The sequence below is a fragment of the Ranitomeya variabilis genome, chromosome 5 (assembly GCF_051348905.1).
Source record: "Ranitomeya variabilis isolate aRanVar5 chromosome 5, aRanVar5.hap1, whole genome shotgun sequence".
NCBI classification, from domain to species: Eukaryota; Metazoa; Chordata; class Amphibia; order Anura; family Dendrobatidae; genus Ranitomeya; species Ranitomeya variabilis.
In genome coordinates, this window is record NC_135236.1 from 299,845,367 (window position 1) to 299,858,275 (window position 12,909).

The 12,909-nt window shown below is 45.6% G+C and overlaps 1 protein-coding gene across 1 annotated transcript in view; it reads right to left on the minus strand.

The window, feature by feature from the left end:
- Positions 1-12,909, minus strand: part of LOC143773630 (uncharacterized) — a 138,696-nt gene that overhangs the window by 45,964 nt on the left and 79,823 nt on the right. The window contains exon 2 of the mRNA XM_077261026.1: positions 3,213-3,398. Within this exon, the coding sequence (XP_077117141.1) occupies positions 3,213-3,237 (25 nt within the window). The 5' untranslated portion in view covers positions 3,238-3,398. The remainder of the gene's footprint in view (positions 1-3,212; positions 3,399-12,909) is intronic.

The window sequence follows — 12,909 nt, forward strand, 5'->3', positions numbered from 1 at the left end:
TGACTTCTTCATTACTACAAAAATGCAATGAATAGGGGTACATGAACGGTTCACAACATATGGTAAAAATATATATCATTGTCAGTAACTAATTTCCACACCATGACATATATTTTGATCAGGTTGATCTCACAGATGCAGTGCTCCCCAAGATCAGTGGCTGTAATGTGTAGCCCTACGACACTCTCACCCAACAAAGCGTCACTTTTGTGAACACTAATTGGCTGTAACGGTCACATATCGACCAAACTGGAAGAGAAGGCGAGGAGAGCAGAGGGGACAGAACAAAGATCTTTCTAATGACCTTTTTACTCGTAGACCTAAGACAGGGACAAGGGGGCATCCTCCAAGTCTGGAGGAAGGAAGGTTTAATCATAATAACAGACGCGGATTCTTAACTTTAGGAGCAGTGAGATTATGGAACTCCCTGCCGTATGATGTTATAATGAGTGATTCATTACTTAAATTTAAGAGGGGACTGGATACCTTTCTGAAAAAGTATAATGTTACAGGTTATATATATTAGATTCCTTGATTTTGCGTTGATCCAGGGAAATAGTGTGATTGCCGTATGTGGAGTCGGGAAGGAATTTTTTCCCCCAATTTGGAGCTTACTGTTTGCCACATGGTTTTTTTTTTTGCCTTCCTCTGGATCAACATGTTAGGGCATGTTAGGTGAGGATACGGGCAGGGCCGACGTTAGCGGCAGGCAGACCAGGCAGCTGCCTAGGGCCTCCGCTCCCCCAGGGGCCCCCAGCTAGTCGCCTGCCGCCAGCGCCGACTCCCCCCGCCAGCGCCGATTGCCCCCCGCCAGCAACGATGCACTCAACTATACTGGTGTCAGACACCAGTACAGTTAAATGCAATGATAGAGGAGAGAGTCTCAGCTGACGCTCCCTCTCCCGTCATTCTCGGCCTCTGACACTGCGGGTGCACGATGACGTCACATCATCGCATACCTGCTGTGTGCAGGGCAGACTGCAGCCGCTGAGACCAGAGCTGAGCCGGGAGCAGCGTGGGGCACAAGGAGAAGTGAGGATTGTGTGTGTGTTTTTTTTAAATCTAGCATAGAGTGATTACTGGACTGTGGGGCCATTCCCGGGGTGGGGTTGGTCGGCTACATTATATTCTATGGAGAGGTGGGCTGTATTCTATTCTATGGGGGGTACATTATATTCTATGGGAGGTGGGCTGTATTACATTCTATGGCGGGTACATTATATTCTATGGGAGGTGGGCTGTATTACATTCTATGGGGGGGGGCTGTACTACATTCTATCAGGTGCTGTATTATATTCTATGGGGGGTTGTATTATATTCTATGGGGGGCTGTATTACATTATATGGGGGCTGTGTTATATTCTATGGGGGGGGAATGCATCATACTCTTTGATGGGGCTGTATTATATTCTCTGGGGGCTACATTATATTCTATGGGGGGCTGTATTACATTCTATGGGGGGCTGCATTATATTGTATGGGTGGCTGTATTATATTCTCTGGGGGCTACATTATATTCTATGGGGGCTGTATTATAATCTCTGGGGCTACATTATATTCTATGGGGGGCTGTATTATATTATCTGGGGGCTACATTATATTCTATGTGGGTATTATATTCTAGAAAGGAGGACTGCAACAAACTCTTTGATGGAACTACATTATATTCTATGTGTGGGGGGCTGTATTATATTCTCTGGGGGTGCTACATTATATTCTATGGGGGGCTGTATTATATTCTGTGAGGGAGGATTGCATCATACTCTGATGGGGCTACATTATATTCTGTGGGGAGGTGGGCTGTATTATATTCTATGGGGGCTACTTTATATTCTATGTATTAAATTTATTCTATGTATTAAACTTATTATATTCTATGAGGGGTGATTGCATCATACTCTATAAGGGGGCTACATTATATTCTATGGTGGGCGGCATTATACTACATGAGGAGGGCTACATTGTATTCTATGGAGGGGCTACATTATATTCTATGGGGGGCTGCATTATACTCTATGAGGCGGCTACCAGATATTCTATGGAGGGGCTGCATTATATTATATGAGGGGGCTGCATTATACTCTATGGTGGGTTACATTATATTGTATGGCAGGGCAGCATTATACTCAGAGGGCTACATTATACTCTGTGGGGTGGCAGCATTATACTGTATGTGGGCTGCATTATACTGTATCAAGGACTAGGGAGAAGACATTATACTATATAAAGAACTATGGGGTGCATCATACTATGGGAAGTGAATTGTACTACATGGATGACTATGGCGGTGCATTATACTATATGGAGCACTATGAGGAGTGTTTTAATAATATAAGGAGGACTGAGCAGTGTATTTTAATATATGGAGGACTATGAGGAATGTATTATACTATAGGGAGGACTGAGGAGTGTATTATACTATATGGAGGACCGAGGAGTGTATTATACTAAATGGAGGAGTGAGGAGTGTATTATACTATATGGAGGACTGAGGAGTGTATTTTAATATGTGGAGGACTATGAGAAGTGTATTATACTATATGGAGGACTGAGGAATGTATTATACTATATAGAGGACTGAGGAGTGTATTTAAATATATGGAGGACTATAGGGAGTGTATTATACTATATGGGGGACTATGGGGAGTGTATTATACTATATGGAGGACTATGGGGCTCATTATATTATATGGAAGACTGTGTGGTGTGCATTTTACAATATGGAGGACTGTGGTGCACATTATACTATGTGGAGGACTATGGGTTGTATTATACTAACAAGCAAAATGCTGCATATTCATCGAGTGATTGGATTGTTAATGCCGGAACAGAAATAATTGTTCTCAGCAGCACATCACCGGTGTAAACTGTAGATGTGCTGCAGATAACATGATTGAACGACTTTAATATTGTTGATCACACTCGTTTAGAGGCCTGAACTCAGCGCATGTAAATACAACAGAAATGCTTCTGTGTGATGTGTAATATGTTAGCATTTGGGGCCCCATTTTAAACTTTTGCCTAGTGCCCCACTTTGCCTAAAATCGGCCCTGGATATGGGTTGAACTAGATGGACTTAAAAAACTAAAACTAAAACTAAAAACATTTACTAAAAATCTCTGATGGATACTCATTTGGTCAAATTTCCCTTTTAGGGTTCTCTCTAACCATCTTGTAATATACACACTGCTCATATTAAATGAATCACTTACTATGGCAATGACAATCCTCTGACATCCACCTAACAACGCCATTAGAATTATCACATGTGTAGGAAAAATCATCAGTAAAGCCAGCAAAGTAGTCTGGATCACAGTTGAATGTAAGCTGTGAACCAGCCAGGAACTTTTCAGCAGTGAGGTTAGTGATGGCCAAGTCTGAGGGATAGCGACACAATTCTGAGAAAAAAAAGAAAGAAATTGGGAATGAAAGAAAGAAAGAAAGAAAGACATTTAGTTTTGTGATCTAGTTTTGCATGTAATTTATACAAATATTAACATTTTATTTTTAAGAATATAATAAGGTGAACCTATTACAGCTCTGGCAAAAAATATGAGACCACCACATCCAAACCCTGTTATGGGCAGCCCAATCTACAGACCTAAACCCCATTGAATACCTCTGGAATGTAATCAAGAGGATGATGGATAGACACAAGCCATCAAACAAAGAACTGCTTACATTTTTGCACCAGAAGCAGTGTGAAAGACTGGTGGAAAGCATGTCAAGACGCATGAAAGCTGTGATTAAAAATCATGGTTATTCCACAAATTATTGATTTCTGAACACTTCCTGAGTTAAAACATTAGTATTGTTGTTTCTAAATGATTATGAATTTGTGAACTTGCTTTATTTGTATTATTTGAGGTCTGAAAGCACTGTTTTTTAATTTTTTTTACCATTTTTCTTTGTAAAAAAAAATACAAAAACTAGTGCTTGGAAATTCGGAGACATGTTGTGAGTAGTTTATAGAATAAAAGAACAATTTACATTTTACTTAAAAATATACCTATAAAGAGAAAAATCAGAGAAACTGAATATTTTGCAGTGGTCTCTTAATTTGTTAATTCATGCAAGAGCTGTATTCGAGATTAATTTACCAAATAAGCATGTGCTTAACTAATAAAAATATTTCTGACCTACTATATATTTAAAATGCATGATATATCATGATATATTCTTCAGCTTTTTTCCTCTCTGTGCCTTCCATTATTCCCATGGTGTGATGCTAGTCACTACTCATGGACAAGCCGTGAGGCAGGGTAGTCAAACATTCCGGTGTCAGATACTGTGCCAAAAAGCCTATGTATGTACTTTCCAAAAAAACCCTCTGTGAACTCTGCCGCTGTGTCTGTACGAGTTGTGTGCCTAAAAAATAGTTATATTCTGCACCCGTGTCTGTGGGAGTACTGTACATAAAAACTATTTTTTCTACTCTGCAACAGTGTCTGTGCGAATACTGTGCCAAAAAACCCATGTCTCTGTTTAAGTATTCTGAAAAAAGCCACGGGTTGGGTATACTTTTCGATTCAGCGTGAACATACAACCCTTATAACATTTGTTCAATATATACGGTAGTCTAAAATAGACACCTAAGAAAACAAAAATAGTCATAAACATATACAGCTCTGGCAAAAATTAAGAGACCACCACATCAAAACCCTGTCATGTGCAGCCCAATCTCCAGACCTGAACCCCACTGAAAACCTCTGGAATGGAAGAAGAACTGCTTAACTTTTTGTGCCAGAAGCAGCATGAAAGACTGGTGGAAAGCATGCCAAGACACATGAAAGATGTGATTAAAAATCATGGTTATTCCACAAAATATTGATTTCTGAACTCTTCCTGAGTTAATACATTAGCATTGTTGTTTCTCAATGATTATCAACTTGTTTTCTTTGCATTATTTGAGGTCTGAAAGCACTGTTTTGGTTTTTTTATTTTGACCATTTCTCCTTTTCAGAAAATTTATTGCTTGGAAATTCAGAGACATTTTGTCAGAAGTTTATAGACTAAAAGAGCAATTTATATTTTACTCAAAAATACACCTATAAAGAGAAAAATCAGACAACTGAAAATTTTGCAGTGGTCTCAAATTTTTGCCAGAGCTGTATATGTAATGGATGACTGTTTTGATAAACCGTGTCTTGAAACACTCACACAGACTCCAATAGAACGCCACAGTCTCTGTCTCCTCCTAAACTCACCAGAGTATAAAGGAATACGTTTTTAAGAAAATTATTACAGGAGGGACAAGTGGACTAGATTAGTTCTATAGGAGAGGTCCCAGGTAATACCAAATATGGCCTAGGATGCCCTACGTGTGCACTATAACATCCCTGCCTACCAGCAGAAGTTGGCACCCTAAATGCGATATTTGGCGCCCCTGCTCCACGGTGGCTAACCCTAACTTGCCCTATAGGCCCTATGCTAGTGCAGCGCCCCAGAGTCCTGGTCGTTGCAGTAATGTCGCTCTGCCACTAAGGGGAGTGATGTTACGTCTGATTGCACTAAAGGAGTTCGCCTGACCAGGTATCACACACACACACTTCACACTCCGGCCACCAGGGGGAGTGGTTCTATCTAGTAGGCCACTCCTCACGCTCTGGTAAAACTGGGGGTTGGACAGGAAGTTAGGGAGAAAGCAGCCCGGGAGAGTTCGGGAGAGGACCTGTCAGGGGTGGGATCCTGACAGTGGCCTAGCGAAAAGGACAGATCGTTACGGAGCCGTGCTTAAGTGATATAGCGGCAGGCTTCTTAGAAAGGACACGAAGCGAAGTTTATTGTGGAGAAGTGAGAAGCGAGATCACAGTACAAAGGAGAATAGAACCAGTAGGAGTCATGCCTTAAGATCGTGGCAACATCCTACTGAGGCGCATAGCCGGTGGCCGGGGCACCGAGGAAGTAACAGACTCTATGCATTACTTCGAACTATGGCAGGACAGTTAACTTCAGGTTGGTTGTCTCACCCTTTTACACCTAACGAAGACAATGGAGGCAATTGTGGGAGAGGGGCGTCTCTAGGGTCCCAGAATAACTCCAGGCCTAACCCGTCATATGGGTGCGTCCCAGCCATATCATCTGGGGGATGGAGAGAGAAAGAACATCAGACACAGACACAACAGTTGTGAGGACTATCCCGTGGTGCTCAGCAGGGAGGTACTACAACACACAGGCGCTAGAAGGTAGGCACTGATTTCCACCCGAAAAGGAAACTCTGGATATGCCTTCGGACCGGCCGGTCTCAGCCAGCCCTGTTAGCAGTGCTCTGGATTGCGGATCCTGAAGCCTTCAGTAAAGAGGTAAAGAGACTGCAACCCTGTGTCCTCGTTATTCATCGCGACTTGCACCACGCACCACCATCACACCTTTCATTGGACGCCCCTTAGCAGGGTCACGGACCGGGTCTAGCCACCGTGACAACCCCAGGACCGAGACAGAGAGGCCCGGTAACGAGTACCCCGCGGCCCTGCGTCTGGGGGCGCTCCAATTTGTCGTCACAAACAGGATCTACTTAAGCCTGAAGAATCAGGTCATGTGTGCCTTGGAACTGTGTCTGAACTGTGCTTGAACCGTGATTTATTGCAAAGACTGTGTATTGCCGTCAAAAGTGCCAGCCAAAATCCGCCATAGCTTCGTGGGCGGAGTCGACCGAAAAGAGCGCGGAACGAGGAGACGCGGTGAGGTGCTGACTCCGGAAGAGGAACCCCGACTTCCACCAGGTTAGCAGAGGGAGGAGCGGCCATGTCTGATTTGGAAGAAGCGGAGGCGGCAGCCGCAGCCGCAGGGGCACCTCCAGGCCCCGCAGTTGACGCAGCTGCGGGCCTTGTATCACCGACGGATGCCGCAGAGCTTGCCGCCCCATCAGCCCGCCGGATACCGCCGCGGCTACGGCAGCCATCATGCCCTTCTCCATGCCGTACCTACTTGGAGCAGCCTGGCTCCCGCGATACTCTGGAGAATCCCATACATTAACTGACTTTAAAGAAGGGATTTGTAGCCTGCTCGAGTTTTATCCCTTGACGGAGCCTCAGAAAGTCCATATGATAACCGGCCAACTCTTTGGAGCGGCTCTGAGAGAAGTGAAGTCCTGGCCCGCCGTGGATAAGAGGACTGCGCAGCAGGTCTTGGCAAAGCTCAAAGCCACCTTTGACACCCGCAACGCTACGGAAATTAAATTGACGTTCTATGGGTGCAAGCAGAGGCCGCAGGATAGCTTACGGGACTATGCCCTTAATCTCCAGGAGGCACTGCGGGCCATCAAGCAGAGTGACCCAAACAGCATGCAAGATGAAGATAAACTCCTGAAAGAGTAGTTCATCGAGGGGCTCCTGTGCAGTCACCAAAGGGCCCAGCTACACTTCCTGGCCATGCAGAATCCAGACCTGACTTTTGCGCAATTCAAAGATAAAGCCATCCAGGCGCTGCCAGAGCGACAGCCCAGCCGTGCCGTACTTCCCAGGCGTCAAGCCCTCATGTACCACCAGGAGGTGGCGCCAGAAGCAACCGTCTCCGCTGAGGCCGACACCCAGACCATGGAAGATGATTCCCCTGCAGGACTGCGCCTCCAGATGCAGGAGCTGACCAGGAGCGTTGCTGCCATAGCCCGGACCTTCCAATCCCTGCAGGAGGCCCCCAAGGAGAAGATCCAGCTGGCTTCCAGACCGGAGGATGTCCCCTGGCAGCGACAGAGGAGGGTTCCGCCGACCAGAGGTAGAGACGATGATCGTTTTCATCGGGACGGACGACCTATCTGCCGCCGCTGCCACCAGGTGGGCCATCTTGCAAGGTACTGTCATTTAAACGAGCAACCCCTGGGGCAGAGGGCCAACCCCCAGGAGTAGGACCGTCAGGCCCGCAAAATTGGAGAGCCAAATACATCAGAGGGCGGCCAGTTCTCCCCATCGTGATCGACGGTATCCCCATGAACGCTTTGCTGGATACCGGTTCCCAGGTGACGACTATGCCTTACATCCTTTATAGACGTTATTGGGAGGACACCGACATTACTCGTGGCCCCAATGATGATTTCACCATCATAGCCAGTAATGGTCAGCCATTGCCACAAGTGGGGTATAAAGAGGTCACCTGTTGTGAATTTGCTTTTTGCTCCCTCTAGTGGTTACTAGTTTTTTGACTCTGGTTTTTCTGTCATTCCTTTTATCCGCTCCTGGGTCGTTAGTTAGGGGTGTTGCTATATAAGCTCCCTGGACCTTCAGTTCTATGCCTGGCAACGTAGTTATCAGAGCTAGTCTTCTGTGCTCTTGTCTACTGATCCTGGTTCCAGTTATATCAGCTAAGTCTGCCTTTTGCTTTTTGCTATTTGTTTTGGTTTTTGTATTTTTGTCCAGCTTGTTCCAAATCTATATCCTGACCTTTGCTGGAAGCTCTAGGGGGCTGGTGTTCTCCCCCCGGACCGTTAGACGGTTCGGGGGTTCTTGAATTTCCAGTGTGGATTTTGATAGGGTTTTTGTTGACCATATAAGTTACCTTTCTTTATTCTGCTATCAGTAAGCGGGCCTCTCTGTGCTAAACCTGATTCATTTCTGTGTTTGCCATTTCCTCTTACCTCACCGTCATTATTTGTGGGGGGCTTCTATCCAGCTTTGGGGTCCCCTTCTCTGGAGGCAAGAAAGGTCTTTGTTTTCTTCTACTAGGGGTAGCTAGATTCTCCGGCTGGCGCGTGTCATCTAGAATCAACGTAGGAATGATCCCCGGCTACTTCTAGTGTTGGAGTTAGGAGTAGATATATGGTCAACCCAGTTACCACTGCCCTATGAGCTGGATTTTTGTATTCTGCAGACTTCCACGTTCCTCTGAGACCCTCGCCATTGGGGTCATAACAGTTTGCCAGGCCAGTATTAAATGTTTAATGCATTGCAGAAGAGGGATTATAAGAAAGAAGATTCTGAGTTTTTTTTTTTTTTTTTTTTCTTCTTCCCCTTTACCTCAGAGTGGCTATGCTTGCTGCAGACATGAATGTCCAGACCTTGATTACAAGTGTGGACCAGCTGGCTACTCGTGTGCAGGGCATACAAGACTATGTTATCAGAAATCCTAGGTCAGAACCTAAAATACCGATTCCTGAACTGTTTTCCGGAGACAGGTTTAAGTTTAGGAATTTCGTGAATAATTGTAAATTGTTTTTGTCCCTGAGACCCTGTTCATCTGGAGATTCTGCTCAGCAAGTAAAAATTGTTATTTCGTTCTTACGGGGCGACCCTCAGGATTGGGCTTTTTCGCTGGCGCCAGGAGATCCGGCATTGGCTGATCTTGATGCGTTTTTTCTGGCGCTCGGTTTACTTTATGAGGAACCCAATCTTGAGATTCAGGCAGAAAAGGCCTTGCTGGCTATGTCTCAGGGGCAGGACGAGGCTGAAGTGTATTGCCAAAAATTTCGGAAATGGTCCGTGCTGACACATTGGAACGAGTGTGCACTGGCCGCTAATTTTAGAAATGGCCTTTCTGAAGCCATTAAGAATGTTATGGTGGGTTTTCCCATTCCCACAGGTCTGAATGATACTATGGCACTGGCTATTCAAATTGACCGGCGGTTGCGGGAGCGCAAAACCGCAAATTCCCTCATGGTGTTGTCTGAACAGACACCTAATTTGGTGCAATGTGATAGAAAAACCGCAAATTCCCTCATGGTGTTGTCTGAACAGACACCTGATTTAATGCAATGTGATAGAATCCTGACTAGAAATGAGCGGAAAATTCATAGACGCCGGAATGGCTTGTGCTACTACTGTGGTGATTCTACACATGTTATCTCAGCATGCTCTAAACGTATAGCTAAGGTTGTTAGTCCTGTCACCGTTGGTAATTTGCAACCTAAATTTATTCTGTCTGTAACTTTGATTTGCTCACTGTCATCTTATCCTGTCATGGCGTTTGTAGATTCAGGTGCTGCCCTGAGTCTCATGGATCTCTCATTTGCTAAGCGCTGTGGTTTTACTCTTGAACCATTAGAAAATCCTATTCCTCTTAGGGGTATTGATGCTACACCATTGGCAGCAAATAAACCGCAGTATTGGACACAGGTTACCATGTGCATGACTCCTGAACACCGCGAGGTGATACGTTTCCTGGTTTTACATAAAATGCATGATTTGGTTGTTTTAGGGCTGCCATGGTTACAGACCCATAATCCAGTCCTGGACTGGAAGGCTATGTCAGTCTCAAGTTGGGGCTGTCGTGGTATTCATGGGGATTCCCTGCCTGTGTCTATTGCTTCTTCTACGCCTTCGGAAGTTCCGGAGTATTTGTCTGATTATCAGGATGTCTTCAGTGAGTCTGAGTCCAGTGCACTGCCTCCTCATAGGGACTGTGACTGTGCTATAGATTTGATCCCAGGCAGTAAGTTTCCTAAGGGAAGACTGTTTAATCTGTCGGTACCTGAACATACCGCTATGCGTTCATATATCAAGGAGTCTCTGGAGAAAGGACATATTCGTCCGTCTTCTTCCCCTCTTGGTGCGGGATTCTTTTTTGTGGCAAAAAAGGACGGATCTTTGAGACCTTGTATTGATTATCGGCTTTTAAATAAGATCACTGTCAAATTTCAGTATCCTTTACCGCTGTTGTCTGACTTGTTTGCCCGGATTAAGGGTGCCAAGTGGTTCACCAAGATAGACCTTCGTGGTGCGTACAACCTTGTGCGCATTAAGCAAGGTGATGAATGGAAAACCGCATTCAATACGCCCGAAGGTCATTTTGAGTACTTGGTGATGCCTTTTGGGCTCTCCAATGCGCCTTCAGTTTTTCAGTCCTTTATGCATGACATTTTCCGGAAGTATCTGGATAAATTTTTGATTGTTTATCTGGATGATATTTTGTTTTTTTCTGATAATTGGGATTCGCATGTGGAGCAGGTCAGGTTGGTCTTTAAAATTTTGCGTGAAAATTCTTTGTTTGTCAAGGGCTCAAAGTGTCTCTTTGGTGTACAGAAGGTTCCCTTTTTGGGGTTCATTTTTTCCCCTTCTGCTGTGGAGATGGACCCAGTCAAGGTCCGAGCTATTCTTGATTGGACTCAGCCCTCGTCAGTTAAGAGTCTTCAGAAGTTCTTGGGCTTCGCTAACTTCTACCGCCGTTTTATTGCTAATTTTTCTAGCATTGTGAAACCTTTGACGGATATGACCAAGAAGGGCTCCGATGTAGCTAACTGGGCTCCTGCTGCCGTGGAGGCTTTCCAGGAGTTGAAACGCCGGTTTACTTCGGCGCCTGTTTTGCGCCAGCCTGACGTCTCACTTCCCTTTCAGGTTGAGGTGGATGCTTCGGAGATTGGGGCAGGGGCCGTTTTGTCGCAGAGAGGCCCTGGTTGCTCTGTTATGAAACCTTGTGCCTTTTTCTCTAGGAAGTTTTCGCCTGCCGAGCGAAATTATGATGTGGGCAATCGGGAGTTGTTGGCCATGAAATGGGCATTTGAGGAGTGGCGTCATTGGCTCGAGGGTGCTAAGCATCGTGTGGTGGTCTTGACTGATCACAAAAATCTGATGTATCTCGAGTCTGCTAAACGCCTTAATCCGAGACAGGCCCGCTGGTCATTGTTTTTCTCCCGCTTTGATTTTGTTGTCTCGTATTTACCAGGTTCAAAGAATGTGAAGGCCGATGCTCTTTCTAGGAGCTTTGTGCCTGATGCTCCTGGAGTCGCTGATCCTGTTGGTATTCTTAAAGATGGAGTTATCTTGTCAGCTATTTCTCCGGATCTGCGACGTGTGTTGCAGAGATTTCAGGCTGATAGGCCTGAGTCTTGTCCACCTGACAGACTGTTTGTCCCGGATAAGTGGACCAGCAGAGTCATTTCCGAGGTTCATTCCTCGGTGTTGGCAGGTCACCCGGGAATTTTTGGCACCAGAGATCTGGTGGCCAGGTCCTTTTGGTGGCCTTCCTTGTCAAGGGATGTGCGGTCATTTGTGCAGTCCTGTGGGACTTGTGCTCGAGCTAAGCCTTGCTGTTCTCGTGCCAGCGGTTTGCTCTTGCCCTTGCCTGTCCCGAAGAGACCTTGGACACATATCTCCATGGATTTCATTTCTGATCTTCCGCTATCTCAGGGCATGTCCGTTATCTGGGTGATATGTGATCGCTTCTCCAAGATGGTCCATTTGGTTCCTTTGCCTAAGCTGCCTTCCTCTTCCGATCTGGTTCCTGTGTTTTTCCAGAACGTGGTTCATTTGCACGGCATCCCTGAGAATATTGTGTCAGACAGAGGATCCCAGTTCGTTTCCAGGTTCTGGCGATCCTTTTGTAGTAGGATGGGCATTGATTTGTCGTTTTCGTCTGCTTTCCATCCTCAGACTAATGGACAGACGGAGCGAACCAATCAGACTTTGGAGGCTTATTTGAGGTGTTTTGTCTCTGCTGATCAGGACGATTGGGTGACATTTTTGCCGTTGGCTGAGTTTGCCCTTAATAATCGGGCTAGTTCCGCCACCTTGGTTTCGCCTTTTTTCTGCAACTCTGGTTTCCATCCTCGCTTTTCTTCGGGTCATGTGGAGCCTTCTGACTGTCCTGGGGTGGATTCTGTGGTGGATAGGTTGCAGCAGATCTGGAATCATGTGGTGGACAACTTGAAGTTGTCACAGGAGAAGGCTCAGCGCTTTGCCAACCGCCGCCGCGGTGTGGGTCCCCGACTACGCGTTGGGGATTTGGTATGGCTTTCTTCCCGCTTTGTTCCTATGAAGGTCTCCTCTCCCAAATTTAAACCTCGTTTTATTGGGCCTTACAAGATATTGGAAATCCTTAATCCTGTATCTTTTCGTCTGGATCTTCCTGTGTCGTTTGCTATTCACAATGTATTTCATAGGTCCTTGTTGCGGCGGTACATTGTGCCTGTAGTTCCTTCTGCTGAGCCTCCTGCTCCGGTGTTGGTTGAGGGCGAGTTGGAGTACGTGGTGGAGAAGATCTTGG